Raw genomic sequence first — 22304 nt, forward strand, 5'->3', positions numbered from 1 at the left:
CCCATGCTGAGACAGGCAGTCTAGGAAGGAGGTGACTCCAGTTGGGACTGTGGTCAGTTGTACCTCCTCTCTGATGATGTTAATGGACTTTCATTAGAGTCCACTGTTGTCCAGTGTTTGGGGGATGCCATCTGAACTCTTGGGGTTCTTCCACAGGACAACCCATGGAAGTTCTCCATAGCATCTCCCTATCCAAAGGCCTACTCCAATGCTCTGCAGCAGCAGCCAATCTGGCACACTGCAGCAGAAGGCCGTGAGAACAGCCTTCATTCTCCTAAATTTTATTTTTAATTTTATGAGGGGTGCTCCCCAGGCCTTGGGTGGGCTGCCACAGTCACCTGGCTATTCTGCCGCACTGCCAAGATACACATTCCCCCCTTCCAAAAGAATACCTGTCCCAAGCGCAATGTCCTTCAGAGATTTGACAAGGATAAATAGTTAGGTTTCTTAAAACATCACATTAGTGAATACCAGAATATAATTAGAAAAAGTATGGACCTTTTACTATGAGAGGTATTCACTGATAATCTTGAGATTACTGAAGCTGACAGTTATTGAAATATAACCACACTAACTCCAAAAGCTACAGTCCTAAATGCCTCAGCCCTAAAAGACGGGTTAGTTTCCTAAGTAGTTTCATTGGATACATTGGATTAATAAAGATTAAAAATTAATACTGCTCTTCCCCAAACATGGTCTGGATTTTGGACAGTTTGCTGTCCAGAATGATGTTCCAAAGGAACATTTAAAAAGAAAAACAGAACATGAAACAGCTCTTTAAAAGTCTTGTAATCTCAGAACAAAGCACATTATTGATCTATTGATAAAACCAGCTTTTACATCAGTTTAAAAAAAAATTAAAATCAAACATTATAAAGGAGACTTCTCTCCATTCACACTCCTTAAGAGAACATTAACAAAAATTAATGACAATACAAACCAATTAACACGGATCATGATTCTTACCCTGATAACTTTTCACTAGTGTCATCTTGTTGTAATCTTCTGATAAAATGAATTCCTGAGGGAGGAGAAAGAAAAAACAAAAGAAATAGTGCTTAGAGATGTAAAGTGTTTGAGAGTGTTTTCATTTGAATTCATTACCAAGATAAGCTCTCCCTTCTTTGCAACCACAGCCCTATCTACACTTTTGCTAATTTTGAGTACGTCCATCTAAAAAACTAGATTATTTCATTTTCTAAACCTGCCTAAGAAACAACATCACAAGTGCTTCTGAACAGAATGGTGGAGATAAAAGAGGAACTATTAAACAAGAAGTCAAAAAAGCTGACAGAAATGGCTGGCTATGAGCCGAGGTACCACAAAATGAGAGACCTGGGATCTAGCGCATAGCAAACACCTATTGCTCAGGACTGCCTGGGCAGAAACCTGCATGTGTACACAGCTATGTGTGTACACACATGCATGTGTGTATGCACAGGTATCCATGCATGTGCATACACTACACCCCAACCTGAACACTCAGGAAACTCAATATAAATATGTAACAGCCCCTTGAAGTCACCCAATCCAAACTAGGTACCAATAATCCATGATGGGAATACATTTCAGGTTTCTGTTCAAGACTCTCAGTACTTCAGACAAATAGAAACCCAGACTTTTTCTCCCCCTTGATTTTATCCCACTATTGGTTAATATTTATTCTGGTATCTCAGAAGCAGACTTTCTTGCTTTGCTACTGCTTCGTTGTGGCTAACAAGCAGTTCTGCATGGGATGGAGGGTGCCTTAGCACAGGCTGTGGCTGCCTGGAGAGAGATGCGTGGTGTGACCCAGCCAGGCTTGCTCCTGCGGCCAGGGAAGTGCACACCTATGGGGACTGGCTCTACAGTCCTGCTGCCTTGGTGCTGCTGTTTAACAGCTGATATGGCTTTTGCACGAGGAAATGATGAAAACAGCAGCTAAGAGTCTGCATGGCAGCCTCGGCTCCTGGAAAAACCCCATGTGGTTAGACTGACTGAGCACCTGGGTGTCCCTGCTGCTCGTTTTGAAGAAGAGAGTTTGCTCAAAGCAGGGCCGGAGTGTCCACAACAAAACTCCTGCAACATCTCTCTGGAGGAAATACCCAGGCAAAGGGTAGGCTCTGCCGCCCCACCGCATGAATTAGCTTTCAAACTGCTGTCAGGTATCTACATGCGTACACCACCTACTCAGAGAAACACAAAGGAAAAACAAGGAGTGTAAAAACACAGCATATTAATAATGTAAAGCATACTACACAGAAACTCCCTGAGCTAATCTATCTTGGGGACAGAAGTAATACCTAACTCATTTAATCTGGAAATAGGGCCAAAATAAGAGAAGCATTATAAACACAAGATAAGCTAAATTTTAAAGCATACAGTTGTGAAATATTCATGTTTATGCACTGTCAAAAGCACTGTGCAACATGCAGGTGGAGAGGAGGGGACTTCAGGAGCCTACAGACTATATTTAAGGCAAACCAAACATTTACCGCGAAAGAGCATGAGAAGACATTCTAACCACCGAAAAGCCAGTATTTACCCACAGTTTCCAAACCGGAATTAAAGAAAAAGTCAGTCTGCATTTTCTGTGGGGTCACTGTAGGTAATCTGCATGGCTTTCCACCACCAGAATTACCCTAACACATCATATCTACTGCTTGGCACCGAGGTGAAGAGGCTACAATACTAATCTGTGGAATATCTACAGACCCAGCTTCCAGGAAAACAACTGTGAGTGAGTTGAGGCAGCTATGTATTCTGCTGTTTCTAGGTTTCTGATCATAAGTTAGTTATAAATACGTTCTCTTGAATTGCTCTGCTTCATCTTCTTTTTCTTAATCTGCTCCACCTCCCATTAGCTTTCCCCTGGCAGCTGAGGACAACAGTGTTATTTAAACAGCAGTAACAAATCAATTAAGTCAGCTGGATTTCTATACCAGGGTCACCTTAACTCTACAAACCACAGAACGTTAAAAATCTGCTATACCTCCCTAGCAACTTACAGGGGAAGTGGTTTTCATTAACCACTGCCTGAAGAATGCTAAACACCACATGAAATGCTTTACTACAAAGCCTACTTGAAGCAAGACCCTTTGCTATGAATGCAAACTTTCTGCTGTCATTACCTAAAGGGAAATGGCTTCAATTGCTGCAACACATGGTGGGAGAATATGTCTGCCTTTCCTACCAATTTGGCAGTCCTGGTACTGACCCCAACTTTCACTGTGGTGGCAACACAGATGTTGATGACTTTAGGTGGGATGAAGAGTGTGGTTTGCATTCTCATTTTTCTTTGCATTTTTCCCTTGATAAATGTGATGTAGCCATTCTCTTCTGTGATTTGAACAGTCCCACAGTTTCAGTGGAAGACTGAAAGGCTTTTGAATCTCTCCATTATAATACAGTGAATCAAACACAACTGCAGTTTGTAAGGTTTGCTCAAGTATTGATTAGCTCTTTATGCTTTAATACAAACTACAGCTATGTACTATTAATATACCGCTCCATCCAAAGAGATGAACAAACACAGTACGAAATAAACACAGTTCCATTAACCTGAATACTGGATATAATTTTTTCTTTTTTTTTTTTCCCCTGAAGACTTTTCGCTTCTCATTTTCTCCTTTGAAAGCATATGATAATTTGCAATGCATTTTCTTGTTTTGCATTTTCTGATCTTTCTCCGGGTCTTTTACTCCCTGCTGCCCTTTATACTGTCACATGTTCTTCCATTGCACTCATTCCCCTCTCCCTCTCAAGGCCAAATGTATTAGTTGCATCAACAAACAGGTATTTTAGCACAGGGCACCTTGCTCAAGAAATTCATGCCCTATTGCACATACATTGTGTCATCTGCACTACAAAAGCACCGACTACATCTCTTTAACATTGTACCAGCAGAAACTGCTATTTTATCCTTCCATACGTAGATGTTTTGCTCCTCTCAGGCTGCTGACGGTCAGTTCTCATTAGGCAGCTTTTTGGCTCTTCTTAATGAGCTAGAAAGGCTGGGGTTACCTACACAGCTCAGTTGGTGTTTTTAACAGAACAGAGAAAGATTTCTAAGCCCTGTGCGAGCCCTTTTGCACAGAAGGGGCTGGGATGTATCAGAGCACTCAAGAGGGCAAACCCAAAACCCCTCCTTGCAGGGATTAAAAACATCTTTTCTAGCAAGATTGCACTTTGCTTTTCAGAGGTTTTTTTTGCTAACATGAAAATGTTAGTGATCAGTCTTGGCTGTTTCAGGTAAGCTTATTACAACAGTGACTCGATACCATGAAAGCCTTCATAAAGCAGAAAGGGGAAGTATTGAGCATTTGAAAAGTCTGTCCAATCTAGTGCTCACTGTTGTACAAAGACGCAACTGTACCTTCATGGAGCACATCTCCCTCACACTGAAACATATACACCCATCATAAACTTCTCTTGAGCCTAAGACCTCTGTAAATCCTCACCCTGGAAATATTATCAGCATCTTGTTTCAAATTACTCTTGTTAAGGCAAACAAAACCCATACTCAGGTGTGTGCCATGTCAGAGTCCTTGGCCATGGGGCTGGCTGACATGGCCCAGGGTCTAAGGAAGACCCATGCCTTTCCAGAGCTGCAGGTGGATGCCAACTGATGCATCCCAAAATAGCACTAGAGACCTCTGCTTAGGCAACTGAATCAATTTCTGAGAGTTAATAATCTTTATATGTAAGTTATGTGTTACCCATTCACAACCTAGGTCCCACCCCAGGGATTTTACAGTTTGTACTCTGATAGATGATGCCATTTTGACAGCATATTGCAGATCTCCTTAAAGGCTTGACTTTGTCTTGTTAACACAAGTGACCGGCAGCACTCTCACCATGTCTTCCAGAGAACAACAAACCCGCTTCAGAAATGGAAGGGAATGAAGAATCTTAAATTTACTGTCAGACCCTACATCTATGTTTGTTGCAAAGAAAACCCTGTAAAATTATTACAGTGTTTTCACTTTTTATAAAGTACAAAAACTGGGAGAGGACAGAAAGTATCATGTAGTTTTCTTGAAGGAAAAAATAGTAAACTTTCCACAGTGGCAGAGGGGAAGTGTGCACATCAGCAGGTAGAGCCCGATTCAGTCACAGGTATTCAAAGTGCTGTTTATAGCCAAACCTGTAGACACCTGCAAGATCAAGTGATGTGGAAGATGAATCTATCTTAATAAGTACCATCCCCAAGGAAGAATTCTGAAGGGGTTATTCTGGTACCTTGTTGTCCTTGTGGCCCTGCTCTAAGCGTGTAACAGATTTATCTAGACACAGGTATGGTCAGCAAAAAAGATCTATTTAACTCAGCTTCAGCTACCTGAAAACTAAATCCCCCATTTAAATCTCCCCAGAAATGGGGAGAGAGATTTATGCCATTCTAAAACTGTTTCTAGGGTAAGTAACATGGGTATCTCCAAAGGCAGTTCACCTCTGCTCTACTGGCTGCAGAACCTAATTATTAACTTTATCTAGGAAGCTAACTTTCAGATGGATGAAATTAGGTGATGAGTCTCATCTTGGCTGTGGAAGTCTCCTGTCTATTGCAAGTAATATACTTTTCCTCTGTTTCTTCTTGTTGTGAGAGACTTGCACCCATTAAAGCATGTTTTTCTCCACTTCAGAGCAAAGAGTTTATGACAATGATAAGGTATTTTGGCTTCCAAAAGGGACCTCAGGCAGTCCCTAAGACATAAAGTAATAGAAATGCCATTTCTTCTCAAAAAAGTTTTGCAAAGTGTAAAAAAAAAGATCACAGAAACTTTTTTTTTTTACTTTAGGTACCACTGCTCTTCAAGCAAGATGCTAGACAATCTTTCACTCAGGAGAATGGTCTACTATGCTGCACAAATGTTTGTGCAGCCCTCATGCTGAGAAGTTACAGAAGGTTGAAAAAAATCTCTTCATCTTTGTAGAAGCAAAAATTGTCACCCTGTTTCACAAGGAAAGGTGGCCATACAAGCTCACCTCATGGTGGCTTTGCTGGAACATCTTTCTTTGACAATAGCATTGCTGCCCATCCTTCTCAGAATGCACCATACACATTTCTGAGGTGCCAGGCTTATAACCAAAACCCATACAGTTTACAAAAATCTCATGTAAAAGAAAAAAGGCAGTTCCACTTTCTTACCCCATTTACATCTGAAAGTAAAGGCAGTACTTCCTTTGTTTGAGATTATGTGGCACTCTTATGAGTATTGTATCAGCTCACAGCCCTTGCCGGGAGTCCTTTCCTTCTACACAGTCAAAGTGAAGATGCAGAATGATTTTCAGCATTTTTTTTGGTCCTGCACCCAGCGTACACAAGGGTGCTGGCCATTACCAGAAGTGCTAACATGGAACAGCTGACTAATTCCCAAATATTTCAACCTGCTCAAGTGAATTGCCTGTACTTTCCCTTTGAGGGCCACATGGTTAAAATTAAGGGCACTAAGGTCACCTTGTTGCAGTTAAGTTCTCTTATTTTGTGCTCAGTGTGCCCTGTTTATACACCCCCATGCTAAACTGATCATCATAGCTGTGCCCAGGAAGGAAAATTTATCCTTTCCTCCAGAGGATGGTTGTAACCCACTTTCAAGTACCTGGGTATTTTCTCTAACACCCCAATATTTCTGGGACTTGAATATGGGGCTACACTTGCCCTTCCTCCATTCCCACTTCCACCACTTCTTGTAGCATATTACAGTTGTGGCTTCTCTTATAAGCCTTAGGTTTGCTACAGAGGGAAACATTTCATCACTTGTGGAAGTTTGTGGAGCGCATTTTCTGCACAATCCTCTACCACACAACTGCCTGCAGCAACAGGGAACTAAATTACAGAATTACAGAATTACAGAATCAGTACGGTTGGAAAAGACCTGTAAGATCATCGAGTCCAACCTGGGGGGGGGGGGGGGGGGGGGGGAAACCACCAAAAAAAACCACATCAAAAAACCCACAAAAAAAAAAAAAAAACCCCACAACACAACCACAAAACCCACGCCACACAACAACAATAACAAGCCACAACCCACCCAACACCACACAGCACCATGTCCATCAAGCTACATCCCACAATGCCACATCCACACGCTCCTTGAATACCTCCAGGGAGGGTGACTCTACCACCTCCCTGGGCAGCCTATTCCAGTGTTTCACCACTCTCTCAGTGAAGAACTTTTTCCTAATGTCTAGCCTGAACCTCCCCTGTCGCAACTTGAGGCCATTTCCTCTAGTCCTGTCACTAGTCACTTGGGAGAAGAGACCAACACCCACCTCTCTGCAACCCCCTTTCAGGCAGTTGTAGAGAGCGATAAGGTCTCCCCTCAGCCTCCTCTTCTCCAGGCTAAACAACCCCAGCTCGCTCAGCCGCTCCTCATAAGACTTGTGTTCCAGACCCCTCACCAGCTTCGTCGCCCTTCTCTGGACACGCTCCAGCACCTCAATGTCCTTCTTGTAGTGAGGGGCCCAAAACTGAACACAGTATTCGAGGTGCGGCCTCACCAGAGCCGAGTACAGAGGCATGATCACCTCCCTGCTCCTGCTGGCCACACCATTTCTGATGCAAGCCAGGATGCCGTTGGCCTTCTTGGCCACCTGGGCACACTGCTGGCTCATATTCAGCCGGGTGTCGATCAACACCCCCAGGTCCTTTTCTGCAGGGGAACTTTCCAGCCACTCATCCCCAAGCCTGTAGCGTTGCCTGGGGTTGTTGTGGCCGAAGTGTAGAACCCGGCACTTGGCCTTATTGAACTTCATCCGGTTGGCCTGGGCCCATTGATCCAGCCTGTCCAGATCCCTCTGCAGAGCCTTCCTACCCTCAAGCAGATCAACACTCCCTCCCAACTTGGTGTCATCTGCAAACTTGCTGAGGGAGCACTCTATCCCCTCATCCAGATCATCAATGAAGATATTAAACAAGACCGGTCCCAAAACCGAGCCCTGGGGGACTCCGCTTGTGACCGGCCGCCAGCTGGATTTCACCCCATTCACCACAACCCTCTGGGCTCGGCCATCCAGCCAGTTTTTTACCCAGCGAAGAGTGTACCTGTCTAAACCACAGGCCGCCAGCTTCTCTAGGAGAATACTGTGGGGAACAGTGTCAAAGGCTTTGCTGAAGTCCAGGTAGACAACATCAACAGCCTTCCCCTCATCCACTAGGCGGGTCACCTGGTCATAGAAGGAGATCAGGTTGGTCAAGCAGGACCTGCCTTTCATGAACCCGTGCTGGCTTGGCCTGATCCCTTGGGTAACCTGCACGTGTCCCGTGAGCGCCCTCAAGATGAGCCTCTCCATAACCTTCCCCGGCACCGAGGTCAGGCTGACAGGCCTGTAGTTCCCCGGATCCTCCTTCCGACCCTTCTTGTAGATCAAGCAACACAGACAAGCCCTTCCCCCCTCCTATGTACTTGTATCCAGAAGACTGGGAAAAGAGAAGGCCAGCTTAGCAACAAAGAGAATCTGCCTTGGACATGGCAATATATACCTATAAGTATCCAAAGTCACATGCTGGTTTACCACCTGCATATTTCTTTTACCTTCCTTAGCTTCAGAATGGAAAATATTTTACTCCATTCAGACTCAAGCACCCCCTGACTCTTCAAGGCAAAATGCCCTGAAGACAAAGAACACATCTCTTCCATCATGCCAGAGTATTTAAATACCTTATTTACAGTCGCCTTCACATTCCTCAAGGGCCTGGTGAAAACAAAAGTGTCTAGTAGGACTGGCAAATTACAGCTATTTCAGAGAGTGGGAAGGAGGGAATTTCAGAGGTTCAGGAAATTCTCTGGCAGCTGTCCCATCTCCTAGATACAAAAGGAGAAATTTCCTAACAGGCACAAAAAAAAATCTCTGCTACTAGCTATTAAAAGCTTTATAGGTCAAAAACTTCACATCTTTGACACAGCTCACAGGCAAAGGGTCACACAGCCTTTCCCCAAAACTGTCTTGGCTTTAGTGCAGACAGCTGCCCTTATGTCAACCTGCAAACATTCATTCAGTTATAAAGCCCATAAGGCAGAGACAACAGCAGTAAAAATCTGAAATGATGGTAAAATAATCTTAAACTGGAAGAGGAGTCTATTGATGAGGCACAGGTGAAAAATACTTCTCTGACCCTCCCACAAAGTGATAAAGCTCTTTACTCATCATCCCACAAGAAAAATCCAATGAATAAGGTCAACTGCTACCCTCTGTCCCAGATCTAAAAGACAGACTCTTGTTTTAATACCCTGCTTCCTTTCCATGAGCACAGATCTTTCTTAGAGGTTAATGAACCAAATCTTTCAGCAACAGCACTGCCAGTTAGGAGCAACTCCTCTAAAGGAAGTGAGAGGAAAACAAAATCGGAACCCTGAATTTTGGAAAAGTAGCTAGATATGGAGCAGAAATCCAACTTCTGCCTCTGTTTTTTCCCCCCTCTTAATTGTTGCTTTCAGAAAACTTTGGTATAGTATGAATAACAAGGCACTCAAATTTAATAAAACAACAGCTGTTTTTCTGTGTTGTTATTTTTTTAAGATATGCAAATTAAGACAGTTTGTTGAGTTGCCTAATAAATATTGTAAACCCCACTCAATCTCTTTGTGGCAGTTGGAATGAAATTTGTAATAATCTGCCATTTTCTACACTACAGCTTCAGTTCCACTAGCGGTAAAAAGTCTCTCTCCCAAACACTAGCAAAAATACCCTCACCACAACATCACACATATACTTCTCAAAAGGGAAGCATTTCAACTAGAAAGCTTTGGATGTACTTACTGAGATTGTACCATTGTCTAGACCTATGGACAGCCTTCTGGTTTCCGGGTTAAAAGACATGCATGAACATGGAGCTGAAAAAAATGAACATGTTGATGAAGTTAACAAAACTGCGATTCTCATTTTCTTGAAGTTCTGGAAAGCCTAAAACTAGCTAACATGCTTTATGATCCTGATTTTGCCCCTGCAAGCAATTCATTCAACCCTATCCTATTAGGACATGGAACAACAGCTATTGCTTTCTCCAGCTCCTTCATTTTTTCTTACTAGTTATCTGAAAACAGGCATGTCATACAGGAGCAGAGGTAGTGTTTTGATATAAGAGGCACCTGACGTTTCAGTATAAATCTGAGATTACTTAGCTGAATAATTTCGTTTTTTACATTTGCCTGAACTTCACTGACAATAAAAGAAAACGCTGTATTACGTCAGAGCCTTGCATCCCATACCTGCACTAAGAAAGTTAACCTGTAGGAATCAACATATCAGCCAATATTAAGGACTGTGAGTCCAGTTGTCCCCTACTCTAGTTTCACCACAGACAACGCTATGACAGCATCACATACTACGGCCAAAATAAAAGATTGTACTGAAAACTAGCCATTGCTTTATTATATCAATATTACTCTAATAAACATGGGGATATACTCTTAAATTGCACACAAGTCAGTCATACTACACACCCTCGAGGATCTGGCAGGGTTTGCATCAAGGGTAAAACCAGAATTTTCTTGCAAGAATTCAAGAGCTATGCTTGGTTTAATTGAGAAATTGTGAAGTTGCATTCGGAAGGCAGGGATTGTTTTTACTGCTCAACACAGCAGCATGCAGCTGGGAGTCCTGCTGTCCCAACAGAAACCTTCAGGAATCATTTTTCAGCAGCAATTGTAAACTGCAGCTAGGGGCAGGCATTCTTGCTCTGTCAATAGTGATAAGAGTGTTTTTTAAACCATATTCTTGTGATAAATATAGAGTACAGTCAGATGTGCTTTTAGTTCTGCTTTTTTTCCCACCTCTTGGTTTCTACTCTCTATTGTGATTACTCGCAGTGGTTTTGTTACTAACAAGCTTGGAGTCCTCTCTTTTGCAGTACTGTATATCTGGTATATTCTCAATTTGTGTGATGTCTCACCTAGGATTAAACAGTCGATAGCTCAGCAAGTCTTCCTCGATAGTTTAGTTGGCAGCAAAGCCATATGAATAAGAAGAGACTCTGTTGACTGTTGACCTACAAAACTTGGTCTACCTTCAGCATTGACTCCCCCTTGAAACACTTCCTAAAGGACAACCAACTACAAGCAGAAAGCCTACTAGATCCACATCCAGGCAGGCACCTCAATTTATTTCTTTCCTGGAAGGGTTGACTGAACTAAATCAAAGAATGACTTCAGTTCGAGGAAACTGGCAGAGGGGAAACCTTAAATTAGGGCTACTAACAGTAACAAAATTGGTCGTTTCTATACCTCTCCATCAGAAAAGGCAAATTTGAATCACGCCTTCAGATGGTGGTGCATTACTATTATACTGAGGCTTCTAGGGTTGTAGCAGAATGAGACAGTTGTAGGAAAAACAGACAGAAAAAAAAGCAATTCTAAGCAGAATATACATAAAATCCTTTTAAAGGCACTTAATGCCAGAACAGGCATATTCTACATACCAGCTTTCAAACGCTAGACACTGTGCATACATTGAAAGAGCTACTAGTAACTCCGAAGGCAACAAACAGCTCGCAGAGAAAAACCCTCAGGTAAATTAGCTATTTGAAGTATGCTTTTCCCAAATAGCCTGAAACACTTCAGATACAAAAGGTGCAAGCAACTGCTTGACACGGGCTCATTACAAAAAAGTCACTTCTAAATTCCAGACCCATGTGTACACAGTCATAGCAGTGTAAAGATACTTATTTTGCTGTAATCATTTTCCTAAGGGAATTCTTCAGTAACACGTGCTCTTGGAAAAATCATTATGTCAGCAATAAAATTATGTCTACACCAGCTACACTAATGTAGTTAAAGTGATGCCAGTTGTAACAAGACTGCAGCAGCTTATGCATTAGTGGAAATAAGATGACATTCAGATACTTAAGCACGTAGGCTCATTAAGAAGAGGGGTAGAAAAAAAAGGAAAAAAAAACAAACAAAAAACCCCAAACCCTAAGCTTCCGAGATGTTTAAGATCCTTTTAAAATAATGGCCAGGAAAAATAACAGCACTCTGAAAGCCCCCTACTTCAGTACCTAGCTATGATTTGGATTTCAGACTAGAAAAAGATTGATTTGAACTACTATAAAGGACAGGCAGGATATTACTGATGCAGAAACCTGGTTGTAGTCTTTATCTTAAATACAGGGCAAATACACACTAATTTTAGCCTTTGGAAAATGAATTATGGAGGAAAAGCCCAATTACATACTTCATGCTCTCAACAGTGTGTCACTGCTATTAGAGGCTGACAGAAGTAGAAGAGAAATACAAACTTTGTACCTGCAGCTTCAGGTACCCCCCTCTGAAGTGCCTAAAAGTGGCATAGTTTAAGACCGAAAAAGAGTGTTTTGCTTTGCAGTTTTTTTACCCTCCTGTTCAAAGTAAAGTATCAGCTGTGAAAACCATCATAAGACAGACAGTGTATTATCCACCTCAAAAACTGGATACTCCACTGTTCTTGACTACAATAAATCCTTTGCTCCGTTCCACATCTGTGAGAGGTTTTTGTTTGGTTGGGTTTGGGTCTTTTTGGGTGGCCTTTTTTTTTTTTTTTTGCAAAGCTTACTTCTCTTGACTACAAGTCCTTTCTCTTTCATAAATTTGTGTCTACTGTTGTTTTTTTTCTCCTATACAGACACTGCCCAAAAGTCACACATCTAACCATGGTTACACATGTATAATCTGTGTGGCACAGGTGTAATCAAGGGTACACATCTAACCATGAGGAAGGTTAACCTGCTTGTCAGAGGTCTGTTGTTAATATAGCTGTTGAGACAATGCTGGCATGAAGGAGATGCATTACCCAGGTTTCCAGCTTACGTAGTTTGCCTTAGTGATGATACAACAGTGTGTATAACACCCACAGCTCTTTCTTTTTCATGGGCTACAGGAGATGACCAAAATGGGGCCACCATGTTGTCCAGAATTTTCCAACCACAGAAACATCCATAGGCAGGGCATAAAACTTCGTAATTGGGGAAATCCCACCTCTAAAGAGCAGCAAGTGTCCCTACTCAGAAGGGATCTACAATCTTGATCTTTTTTCCAGGTATTTAATGGGTTTCACGTTCAGAATGCACTGATGGCCCCATTTGGGTGCAGAGCTTGACCAAAGCACGTGGCTGACTCAGCCCAACTCCTCAGCCTCCTCATCTCCCAGAATACCCAGGGCGCAAACTCAGTTATTAAGGCTACCTGTTATCAAATCATAAAAAGGTGTGGGTCATGTGCCACCGTAACCAAAGTCAGGAGTCATGCTAATGGTGTATCTATAGGTGGAACCGCCACTCACAGCTTGCTAAGCAGCACAAAGCCACCATCGTGCCTACTACATTTTTTACACAGAGAACCTCTGGGCAGTCATTGTTCTCTAGACAACAAAAACCAATGTGAACCTAAAGCAGAGGACCATCAAAAAGGTGATCCACACAGAAACAAACAAAATGATCATTTCCAGTCAAGTGCAGACTTGTGCAGAGGCTGACTCAGAGCCCTTCCTTATGATTTCCAAGCTTAAAGCCATGGCTGATAACAATGTAATTGGCATTGCTCCAGTCATTAATTATACCTGATCATTCTTGAAACTGGTGAGTAACACAGCATAATTTTAATATCTCATGACTCAAAAGCTTACCAGCCTTCTAAGTGAAGGAGCAGTGGCAGGTGTTCAAATTTATGAAGGAGTTTTAAAACAGTCCCCTTTGAGTGGATCTGGATCTAGTCCATCATTTCCAGTGAAGCTGTTATTACTAACAATAATGCAGCCTTGCTAAGACCAGAAGAGGACCTAACAAGATTTTAAAATGCAAATGTATGCAAAAACACCACATGGAAAAAGAGAAGTATCATTGCTAAACTGCTAAAATAGCCATTTCGTAACAGTTTGACTGGGGAAAGCAAAACTCTTGGGACAGGTCAAGGGAACTCAGGCCACTGCTAGTGATTGTGACAGAGCTCCACAGACTACCACATCATTAGCTGGTTTCCAATACCTTTTTGTGCAAAATCTTGAGCAGAAAGTACCTTTGAGGCTTGACATATTCTTATGAGCTAGTCCATCACCAAAGGAAGAAGAGAGATCCTCCTTTTTACCAAATGAATGCTTTCTTAGAGCAGGCAGTCAAACACCATGGCCAGTCTAGGGTCCCAAGCTGATGATGTTGTGGTACTACAACTTATATCTATTAAATATTTTACGTATCATGGAGACAGATGTCTCTTCCAAATCTAGCTACCTTAGCTTAAAATAGTTCTTTCTCCAGACAGGAAGAACACCTCGATGGGACTTGATAAATGTTCCCTAATCTGTGGATTTAAGGTCAGCTTTATAAGCTTTCCAAAGACAGGCTAACCCAGGACATCTGAAACCGACTGAGGAGCATCAGCATACCCCTGCCGTTGGTGACCTGCAGAGTTATATTCCTGCACTCAACCACGGGGGTTATGACAAACAGCTAGGGCTGTGATTTCTTCAGCTGTCTCTTGAAAAAATGGACATTGATCTGCAGTTTCTTTTAAAGCATGAACTTTGGGAGAGGAGACATATAGCAGATCATACTGCAGGGATCCATCAGGGAGACCTGATTTTCCACATTTAATTGCAGGGTGTAAAATGATTCTGCTTCTTCACTGGAAGAGCTGCCTTCCCTGTCTAGTACCCTCTCTATCCTATTAGCTGCTGCAGGATATTAAGTTCTTATCAAATAAAACCATTTACTATTGCACTCTAATGGGCTGAGCACATGCAGTAGGACGAGTAGAGTGATTTATACTGGAGACTTACAAAGCTTTATGGACTCCATTAGTGGCAGAATGCAAGACTACATTTTGAGCTCCCACATTTTTTAATCTGTGTTTGCATTAAATGCTCATCCCTTGCTAGCATGTCTGTATCCTTTTGCTGCTGTAATCCCTGATGCCTCTCAGAAGCATTAGCATGCAACTTGGTAAAGCTTCACAGAAGGCACGAGGCTTGTTCAAGAATAATATTTAATATGGAGTGGTAAGCTTGCAAATGGTCGTAAACATGAAGCTTCATCTAAACCAGAAAAGCCATTTTGCAAACACGTAGTAGATAGCGAACGTCTCCTTATACTTACATGGCATTGCATGGTATATGCTGGGCCAGTACTGCCCACTGTCTCTCTTCAGCCAGACACGAACTGTTCTACAAAAGAAAAAACACAACACACACATGAGGAAGAATGAAAAAGTAACCATGAATGAAAACAAAGTGGTGATGATGAACGCACAAGACCACATTCAAAATTAAATTATTTTGCTGAGAGAGAAAATAAACATGCAAACTCCTACAGCAACCATATATATCAACCTCAGATTAACCTCTCTAAGGTGATGAGGGTAGCCCTTTCCTTGTTTTCATGTAGTACTCAGCATCTTGGCTAAACACATCACAACGGTCTTTGGAAACTGCTATGACTTTTTGTTCTTTGCCTTTCCCAAGGACTGGAATGTGTGTGGATGTGGCATTGTGGCATGTAGCTTGATGGACATGGTGCTCTGTGGTGTTGGGTGGGTTGTGGCTTGTTGTTGTTGTGTGGTGTTTTTTTTTTTGTTTTTTTTTTTCCCAGGTTGGACTTGATGATCTTACAGGTCTTTTCCAACCGTAGTGATTCTGTGATTCTGGGACACCCCAGGTAGCCCAGGAAAGCACACCTGTATCAGCCCACTCAGTCACAGAATCACAACGGTTGGAAAAGACCTACAAGATCATCAAGTCCAACCATCAACCCAACACCACCATGCCCATTAAACCATGTCCCACAATGCCTCATCCACACATTCCTTGAACACCTCCAGTGAGGGTGACTCCACCACTTCCCTGGGCAGCTTATTCCAGTGTTTCACCACTCCCTCGGAAAGAAATTTTTCCTAATATCCAGCCCGAACCTCCCCTGGCGCAACTTGAGGCCATTTCCTCTTGTCCTGTCACTAGTCACTTGGGAGAAGAGACCAACACCCACCTCTCTGCAACCCCTTTGCAGGTAATTGTAATTGCAAACTTGCTGAGACCCCTGCAGAAGCCTTCCCCCTGCTCTCAGGGTAGGCCTTGGTCCATCCACTGCCTGTTGTTTCATTGCTCTGCTTCAGGAAAACCACTAAGCAAAGGAAAGAGGTTCTGAGATTTTCAGCTTCTAGTTACTAAGATTATGTCCATTTGTGCCAACAATGAGCTCTTCTGCTTTAGGACCTTCTCCTCTCCTCAGTATACTCCAAGTGCTATCAGATGCCCATTGAGCATCAGGCTGAAGAAGCCAAACTCTTATCCTTCTCTGAAAAGGCAACAGACAGCCTGGCAGTCCTCCTCTGCCCCATCAGTTTGGAGTTGCCATCCTCATATAGAGGCACCTAGAACCACACAGTGCTCCAGGCCTCTCCACAAACACATCAGTGGTTTCCTCTCTGCTAGAAGACCTTCCCAATGTATCTCAGCATTACTTTTACTTTCTCATAATCATATCACACTGGCAGCTCCCTGTCACTCAATCCATGCCCTTCACACAATTGAGACTCTTGTTGCTTGTTTCCTGAGCAGAGGATCTGGACTGATGTACCATCTGGGTCATTAAATATTTATTATTTCAGTCCTCAGTGTCATCCATTTGTTTTCGTCCAATCTCTGAAGCCTCTTTCTAACTGAAGCTCTCTCTTAAATTTAGTTCATCAGCTAATTTCATCAAAACATGCCTAGTGTCACCAGTTAAAGCAGCAGGCAACCAGTAATTTCCTGCTTGCTCCTGCATAGCCCACTGTCACCTCAATTACAGACAACTGTTACCCACCTTACTGTTCCTCAAATCCTTATCATTGCCAATTTTAACTAGTAAACTCTCCATATAATACTGTATTCCATGTGTTACTGATTTACACCAAATGTATGAACCTTCTCTAGAAAATTTAGTTATCCAAGACAGCATCGTGTTAGTGTAGCACAATAGATTTTACCCCGTTACCCACTTTTATTTAGTCTTTTCCACCAAAGTGAGTACGCAATAGTAGGTACAAGAGGGATCTAAAAAACTATTGTTAAACATAAGCCTTATTTTCCTGTAGCAAATCTATAATGGGCACTTGATAGTATTAAGGAAAAAAAACAAGCAAGAATGGCTCTTTCCAGTTTATGAAACATGTGGAAATATACCTTATGGAGAAGACTACATGGTCATTCCTACTGTTACCTCATTTTCATGGAAAAGCAGATTTCAGCCCTTTTTAGCCAGTAAAAGTTTAGAGCAATACCTTAATGTAATATAATAAAATATAATATAATATAAATTGATCTAAGACATTACATACACAAATCGAGTCTGAACAGGCATGCCATGCAATATAATAAAGCAATTCAAGAACTAGTTCTCTGTCCTGCAAACTTCAAGCTAAGGGCTGCACCACTATGTGTTCCTGGATTGCATATATCCAAAATCAGGTTTCTGCTCATCCTGCCCTGCATCCAAACTAGTTTTTCAGCAAATAATTCAGAGACCTGTGTATTTGGTCACTACACAAGCTGCGTCATTTTAGAAACGTCTCAGGCGTACACTTTGACACAGCATGCAGCTCTAAAAACTAGTATTTCACTGGTTTAGCAAGTCCCATGGTTAGAAAGCTCTCACGAATTACCCAAAATATACAAAATTCAGCATAATTACCTCCTAAGTCTAACTGCCTTTTTACAACAAACACATCAGCAGCTCTTCAGCAGATCTGAAGCAAAACCACCAATACTTTTTCAGGGACAATTCATCAGCTGATAACAACGCTATCATGTTGTTGATCGTGAGAGGGCCAAATCCTTCTATCATTTCTCACTGTAGCTAACCATAGCTGTTGTCAGAGCATCACTCTGCGTCCGGACATCAGCACACAGGTCTGGGAACATGCCCACAGTCACGGGGCTGTATACCAGGTTTGGGGCAAGGTCCAAAACCTTTAGGTCCACCCAAAGGGGTCCACCTTTGCTAAGAAGGTGGTCACTGTAATTCTGGAATCAGATCAGCCGTTCTGTTTCCCAAACAGGCGAGCTCTTACTAATGTGCTTATCCTTGACAAGTGAAGTTATCATGGGAATGAATGAATGTGCACAAAAAAATAATGGGATGAATCACAGAGAGCTGAAATAACTCAATATGAAACAGCCCTGAGGAGATGCACCAATATCCTCTGAGAGACTTGTCTTTCTTGATCATCCCAATCCGTGTGTTCAGTGCTACCAGTTTCAAAACTCCCAGGCTTCCAGAACATTGCCTCTCCTCTCCACTTTAAGGTTCTGGCAAATAATAAATCCGGTACAACACAGTACAGATTATTCAACTTGTTAAAAAAAGGACTATGTACAAGAAAAGATTTTTCAAAAGCTGGAGGAAATAAAAAACAAATTTATTTGCAAAAATGGCAATAATTTGGATGCTTTGGGCTGGTTTTGTTGTTGTTTTTTAAACTGTACCCACTACAGACTTACTAATTAATTTGACAATTATGTCAATGTTAAGACTTAGCTGAATGCTTTTGAAACAAAAAATATTTTCTACTTAAGTTAAAAAAAACCCCACAAACCGGTGAAGGTTCCTAGTTAAGAGTGAAACTACTTTTACTAGTGTAGGCCTCTTCTGTAGGCACATAGTATGCTCATTTCATTACGTAGTCAAATATATTTCCATTCAATGACTAATTCATGCAAAATGAGAAACAAAGCATTCTAAGAATAAAAAGAGTATGAAAGGATGTTATCTAACTGTAAGGTGTGTGAAAGGGAACATAACCAGCAAGTCAGTTCATGTAACTGTTTACAGAAATATTTATCTCCCAATAAATAATTTTAAATAAAGGAAAACAAAAGATCTTGTAAACAATTTATTTTAAAATCAAGGAAAATTATTATGCACAGCTTTAAAACAAGCATTTCAAAGTTATGTTAAGCATTATAATGGAATTCCAATATCTATGTATAAGCTGATATAAAAGCGTAAAAATTCTTCCTTATGTCAGAAAATGGTAACATTGTTTTCTTGTCTTAAGATCACTGGATTAGATAAGGCATTTTATTGAAAGAAGAAAAACTGACCTCAGTTTATTAAACTTTTCTGGGTAACTTTTTCTCAAAGTAGAGTCGGGCTAAAGAACAAACTGTGCCAGCAACTGAACTTGGGAGAAGCCAAACGCTCTTGAAAGAAAGTGCCTTTTCTTTTAGCTGCAGTTCTGCACATCTTTGTATACTTCTTAACACAATACTACCCACTAGATGTGAAACCCAGAGCTTTTGAAGCTTCTAAAGAATGCAAAGAAAAAAATCAAGCATGAATGAAAATAAGCTTTTTTATGGATATATAGCACAAAGAGTACTTGCTGGTTGCATGGTTACTGGACTTAAACACAGCACCCACCCAGGTCAGGATCTATTCTTCACCTGCTCTAGAGTGATTCAGTCGTCATCACCATGGAAATGAGTTGTCCCTTCATTTTGTTGCCAGTGAATTGACTTGGAAAGATTTTTAGAACCTGTCAAACCGATGGATACTCTTCTAGTCTTTTCATAACAGAGATGATTTATTTTTAAATGAGACAGGCTATACAGAAATAATTCTGCCATGCAAAAGACAGGCTACATCTTCATATATTAAGGGGATGTGAAAAATGTATATTTTAAAAGAAAAATTGCCTCTCTCTGTTATGCTCAAGAGTATGTGTGTCAAGTCCAAGTGGCTGTGGTTGTACCGGCAGGTCTCAAAAGCACTGCTAGGCTGTGCACATGAGCAGGAGGTAGGCTTCATCTAAGCACCTACTACCCAGGGAGATGCCTATGTCAACAGCAGCATGACCACCTCAGCATGGTAGCTCTGCACTTCACCATCTACAGAAATTTATTCAATCAGTGGTACATGCCATGGTATCTTCCTTCTGATAAAGACATTTTGCTCATACAAATCCTAGTTTATGCATTTAGGTTGCAGTGTACTCCATGAAAGTCTGCACAATGCTGCCGGGCAGGATGCAAGATTCTCTACTCAATCCCTAGTTTGGCCTGAGCTTCTTGTCATCTCACTGCTGGAAAACTGGGTGTTGCTTGGAGCTGTGGAGTTGACTCTCTGTGACTGACTCATAGGCAGAGCTCTTGTCTTTTCTCCTTGGTGCCTTGTGTGAAATTGAGGCAAAAGACAAATACTGGTGTTGCATACAGTACAGACATATTAGACATGTCTAAGCACTGTCCCAAGATGTTTGCATGTTGCAATACTGTGAACTCTGTTGTAGGGACATCTAACACCACCGTTACCTAGAAAAACAAGTTATCCCTATTCCACTCCACTTCTCCATAAAACCACCAGTTCTAGTTGTACAGTGTGAGCGAAGAAATCCGATACATCAGCTTCCCATAACAGATCCCTCCTTTCCTGTTTGTGAATGTTTTCCTTCCTCACTCCTGCTTTTAAAACATTTCTCTTCGCTGAGATGCACTTGTGTAACTCACTATCATCGCCTTCATGCCGCAGGCATACACCAGCTGTATAACAGAGCAGAGCAACCCTCAACACATACAATTCACTACAGCATTTTGTAGGTATTCTTGGGCTTCAGAAAATTGTTTTAAATGGCATTTTAACATACTCATCATTATTGTTTATACCTTGGACCATATATTGTGGGGTTTTTTTGATCTCCTGTTTTGCTGAGGGACCAAGAGGGGTAAGCATCAAACCCAGTACAATGTGTGAAATTAGTTTTATTCTTATTTGTAGTGAGCACCTGGTACAGAAATTTTCATCTGACACTTTCTAAGGTTGTATCAGGCTCATCCAGAGATTAACGCCTGCCCTGTGCGCATTACTGCTACTTGGGAAAGGGAGGTAGGTCAGTGCAAATGACATTACATGGTTAAAAATAAAAGACATCCCCTTCTGTCAGCTGTCCTAACCACAGAGCTGATTTAACACAGTTACAGAACAGTTTCCAAATAGGAAAAAGAAGACACTAAACTATTCTGGAAAATTCTTTAAAATGCTTATCTAGCTATTTAATAGAAGAAAGGAAAAGAGATTAGGATAATACTATATCCAGGGTTAGTGCAATCTGTAAGGTTTCAGGTATACCTAATGGAGCATTAGTACATATTCTCACCATCAATATATTAAAGTCCTCTTTAGTGTTGAAACAAAAAATTTAAAAACTACACCTGTTACTAAATATCCAATAATAGACAATTCAGAAGCATTCAAAAGCCATGTCTCTCTGGAAACTAAATATCTGTATTGGAAACAGCAAAAGCCTTATATGCTGTCATTAAATAAACATGGCAATAGTAGTATTTGAAGTCCAAGTACAGCACTGACAATTTTACTGCCTTCAACAGAGAGACATTGTCATTAGAAGTGGGATAAGGAAGAATATTTAACAATTGCATTAAAGGTACTACAGTACTATAAAGCCCCCAACTTCTCCAGGGACTTTTGTGGGCAAAAGATGTGAAGAGATTCTGGCTCCCAACAATTAATGACATGAGCTGCTACTGGGATTTTCTGAAAGAATGAAAGACCTTTCACATTTAGTGGCAGCTCATGAACCACTGCCAATGTACTGGAACGAGCGACAAGGAGTTTCGTTTCTCTGATAAATTTTGAAAGAAAAATATATGAGAGCAAAAGTCAAAACCAGAACTGATTTCTGAGCCAGCCTGTGTTTCAGGGAAAACAAAAAGAAATTTAATAGCAGAGTGCCAAAACCTCAGGCACCAAGAGGACTTTATCTAACAGGTCCTCATCTTATGTCCTCCTGAAAAAAACTAAAACAAAACCAAACCAACCCAAAACCCCAACACTTCCACACCACCACGACCCCCAAACCCAACCCCAAAGACACAGGGAAGTACATGACTGTGTCTCTCAGGCTCACCCATGTTAGTCCCCGCAAAGCCCATCACACAACTCTGACGGAGGGTTCTGCATAAACTCTATGACTTTGGGGCACATTCCAGATTCTACCTCGTTTTCACCAGTTTTGATGAACAAATGTGTGATTTAAACTGAACTAATCAAGGGTTTACTCACTGGACTCTTTTCTAAGACTATGAGACGCTGTACAGCTATAAATCACTGTAGATCTGTTTTAGGTTCTTTCATATTACAAAAGGGCAGGTTCAGTTTCTAAAATGAAGTGTAAGAGCTACTAGTTCAGGAAAGGGCAACAATGCCTGGGGAAAAGATTAAAGAGTTTTGAAGTATGGGCTTTATTTCAGGGCTGTTCTAGAGAGGTTCTCTCTTAGCAGTGATTACATAAGGGCATTTCTAGAAGATACAATATCTTCATTGTAACCTCGGTCTGTAACTCAAGCATCAGGCTTCCTATAAAATA

At 41.5% G+C, this 22304-nt stretch overlaps 1 protein-coding gene across 1 annotated transcript in view; it reads right to left on the bottom strand.

Moving 5' to 3' along the window:
• The window catches only part of WDFY2 (WD repeat and FYVE domain containing 2), a 64291-nt gene that overhangs the window by 15778 nt on the left and 26209 nt on the right, over window positions 1–22304 (bottom strand). The window contains exons 2-4 of the mRNA XM_059821856.1: window positions 15041–15108; window positions 9739–9812; window positions 967–1021 (exon numbers count right to left, since the gene is read on the bottom strand). Of these exons, the coding sequence (XP_059677839.1) occupies window positions 967–1021; window positions 9739–9812; window positions 15041–15108 (197 nt within the window). The remainder of the gene's footprint in view (window positions 1–966; window positions 1022–9738; window positions 9813–15040; window positions 15109–22304) is intronic.

This window comes from Gavia stellata, chromosome 1 (assembly GCF_030936135.1).
Source record: "Gavia stellata isolate bGavSte3 chromosome 1, bGavSte3.hap2, whole genome shotgun sequence".
NCBI classification, from domain to species: Eukaryota; Metazoa; Chordata; class Aves; order Gaviiformes; family Gaviidae; genus Gavia; species Gavia stellata.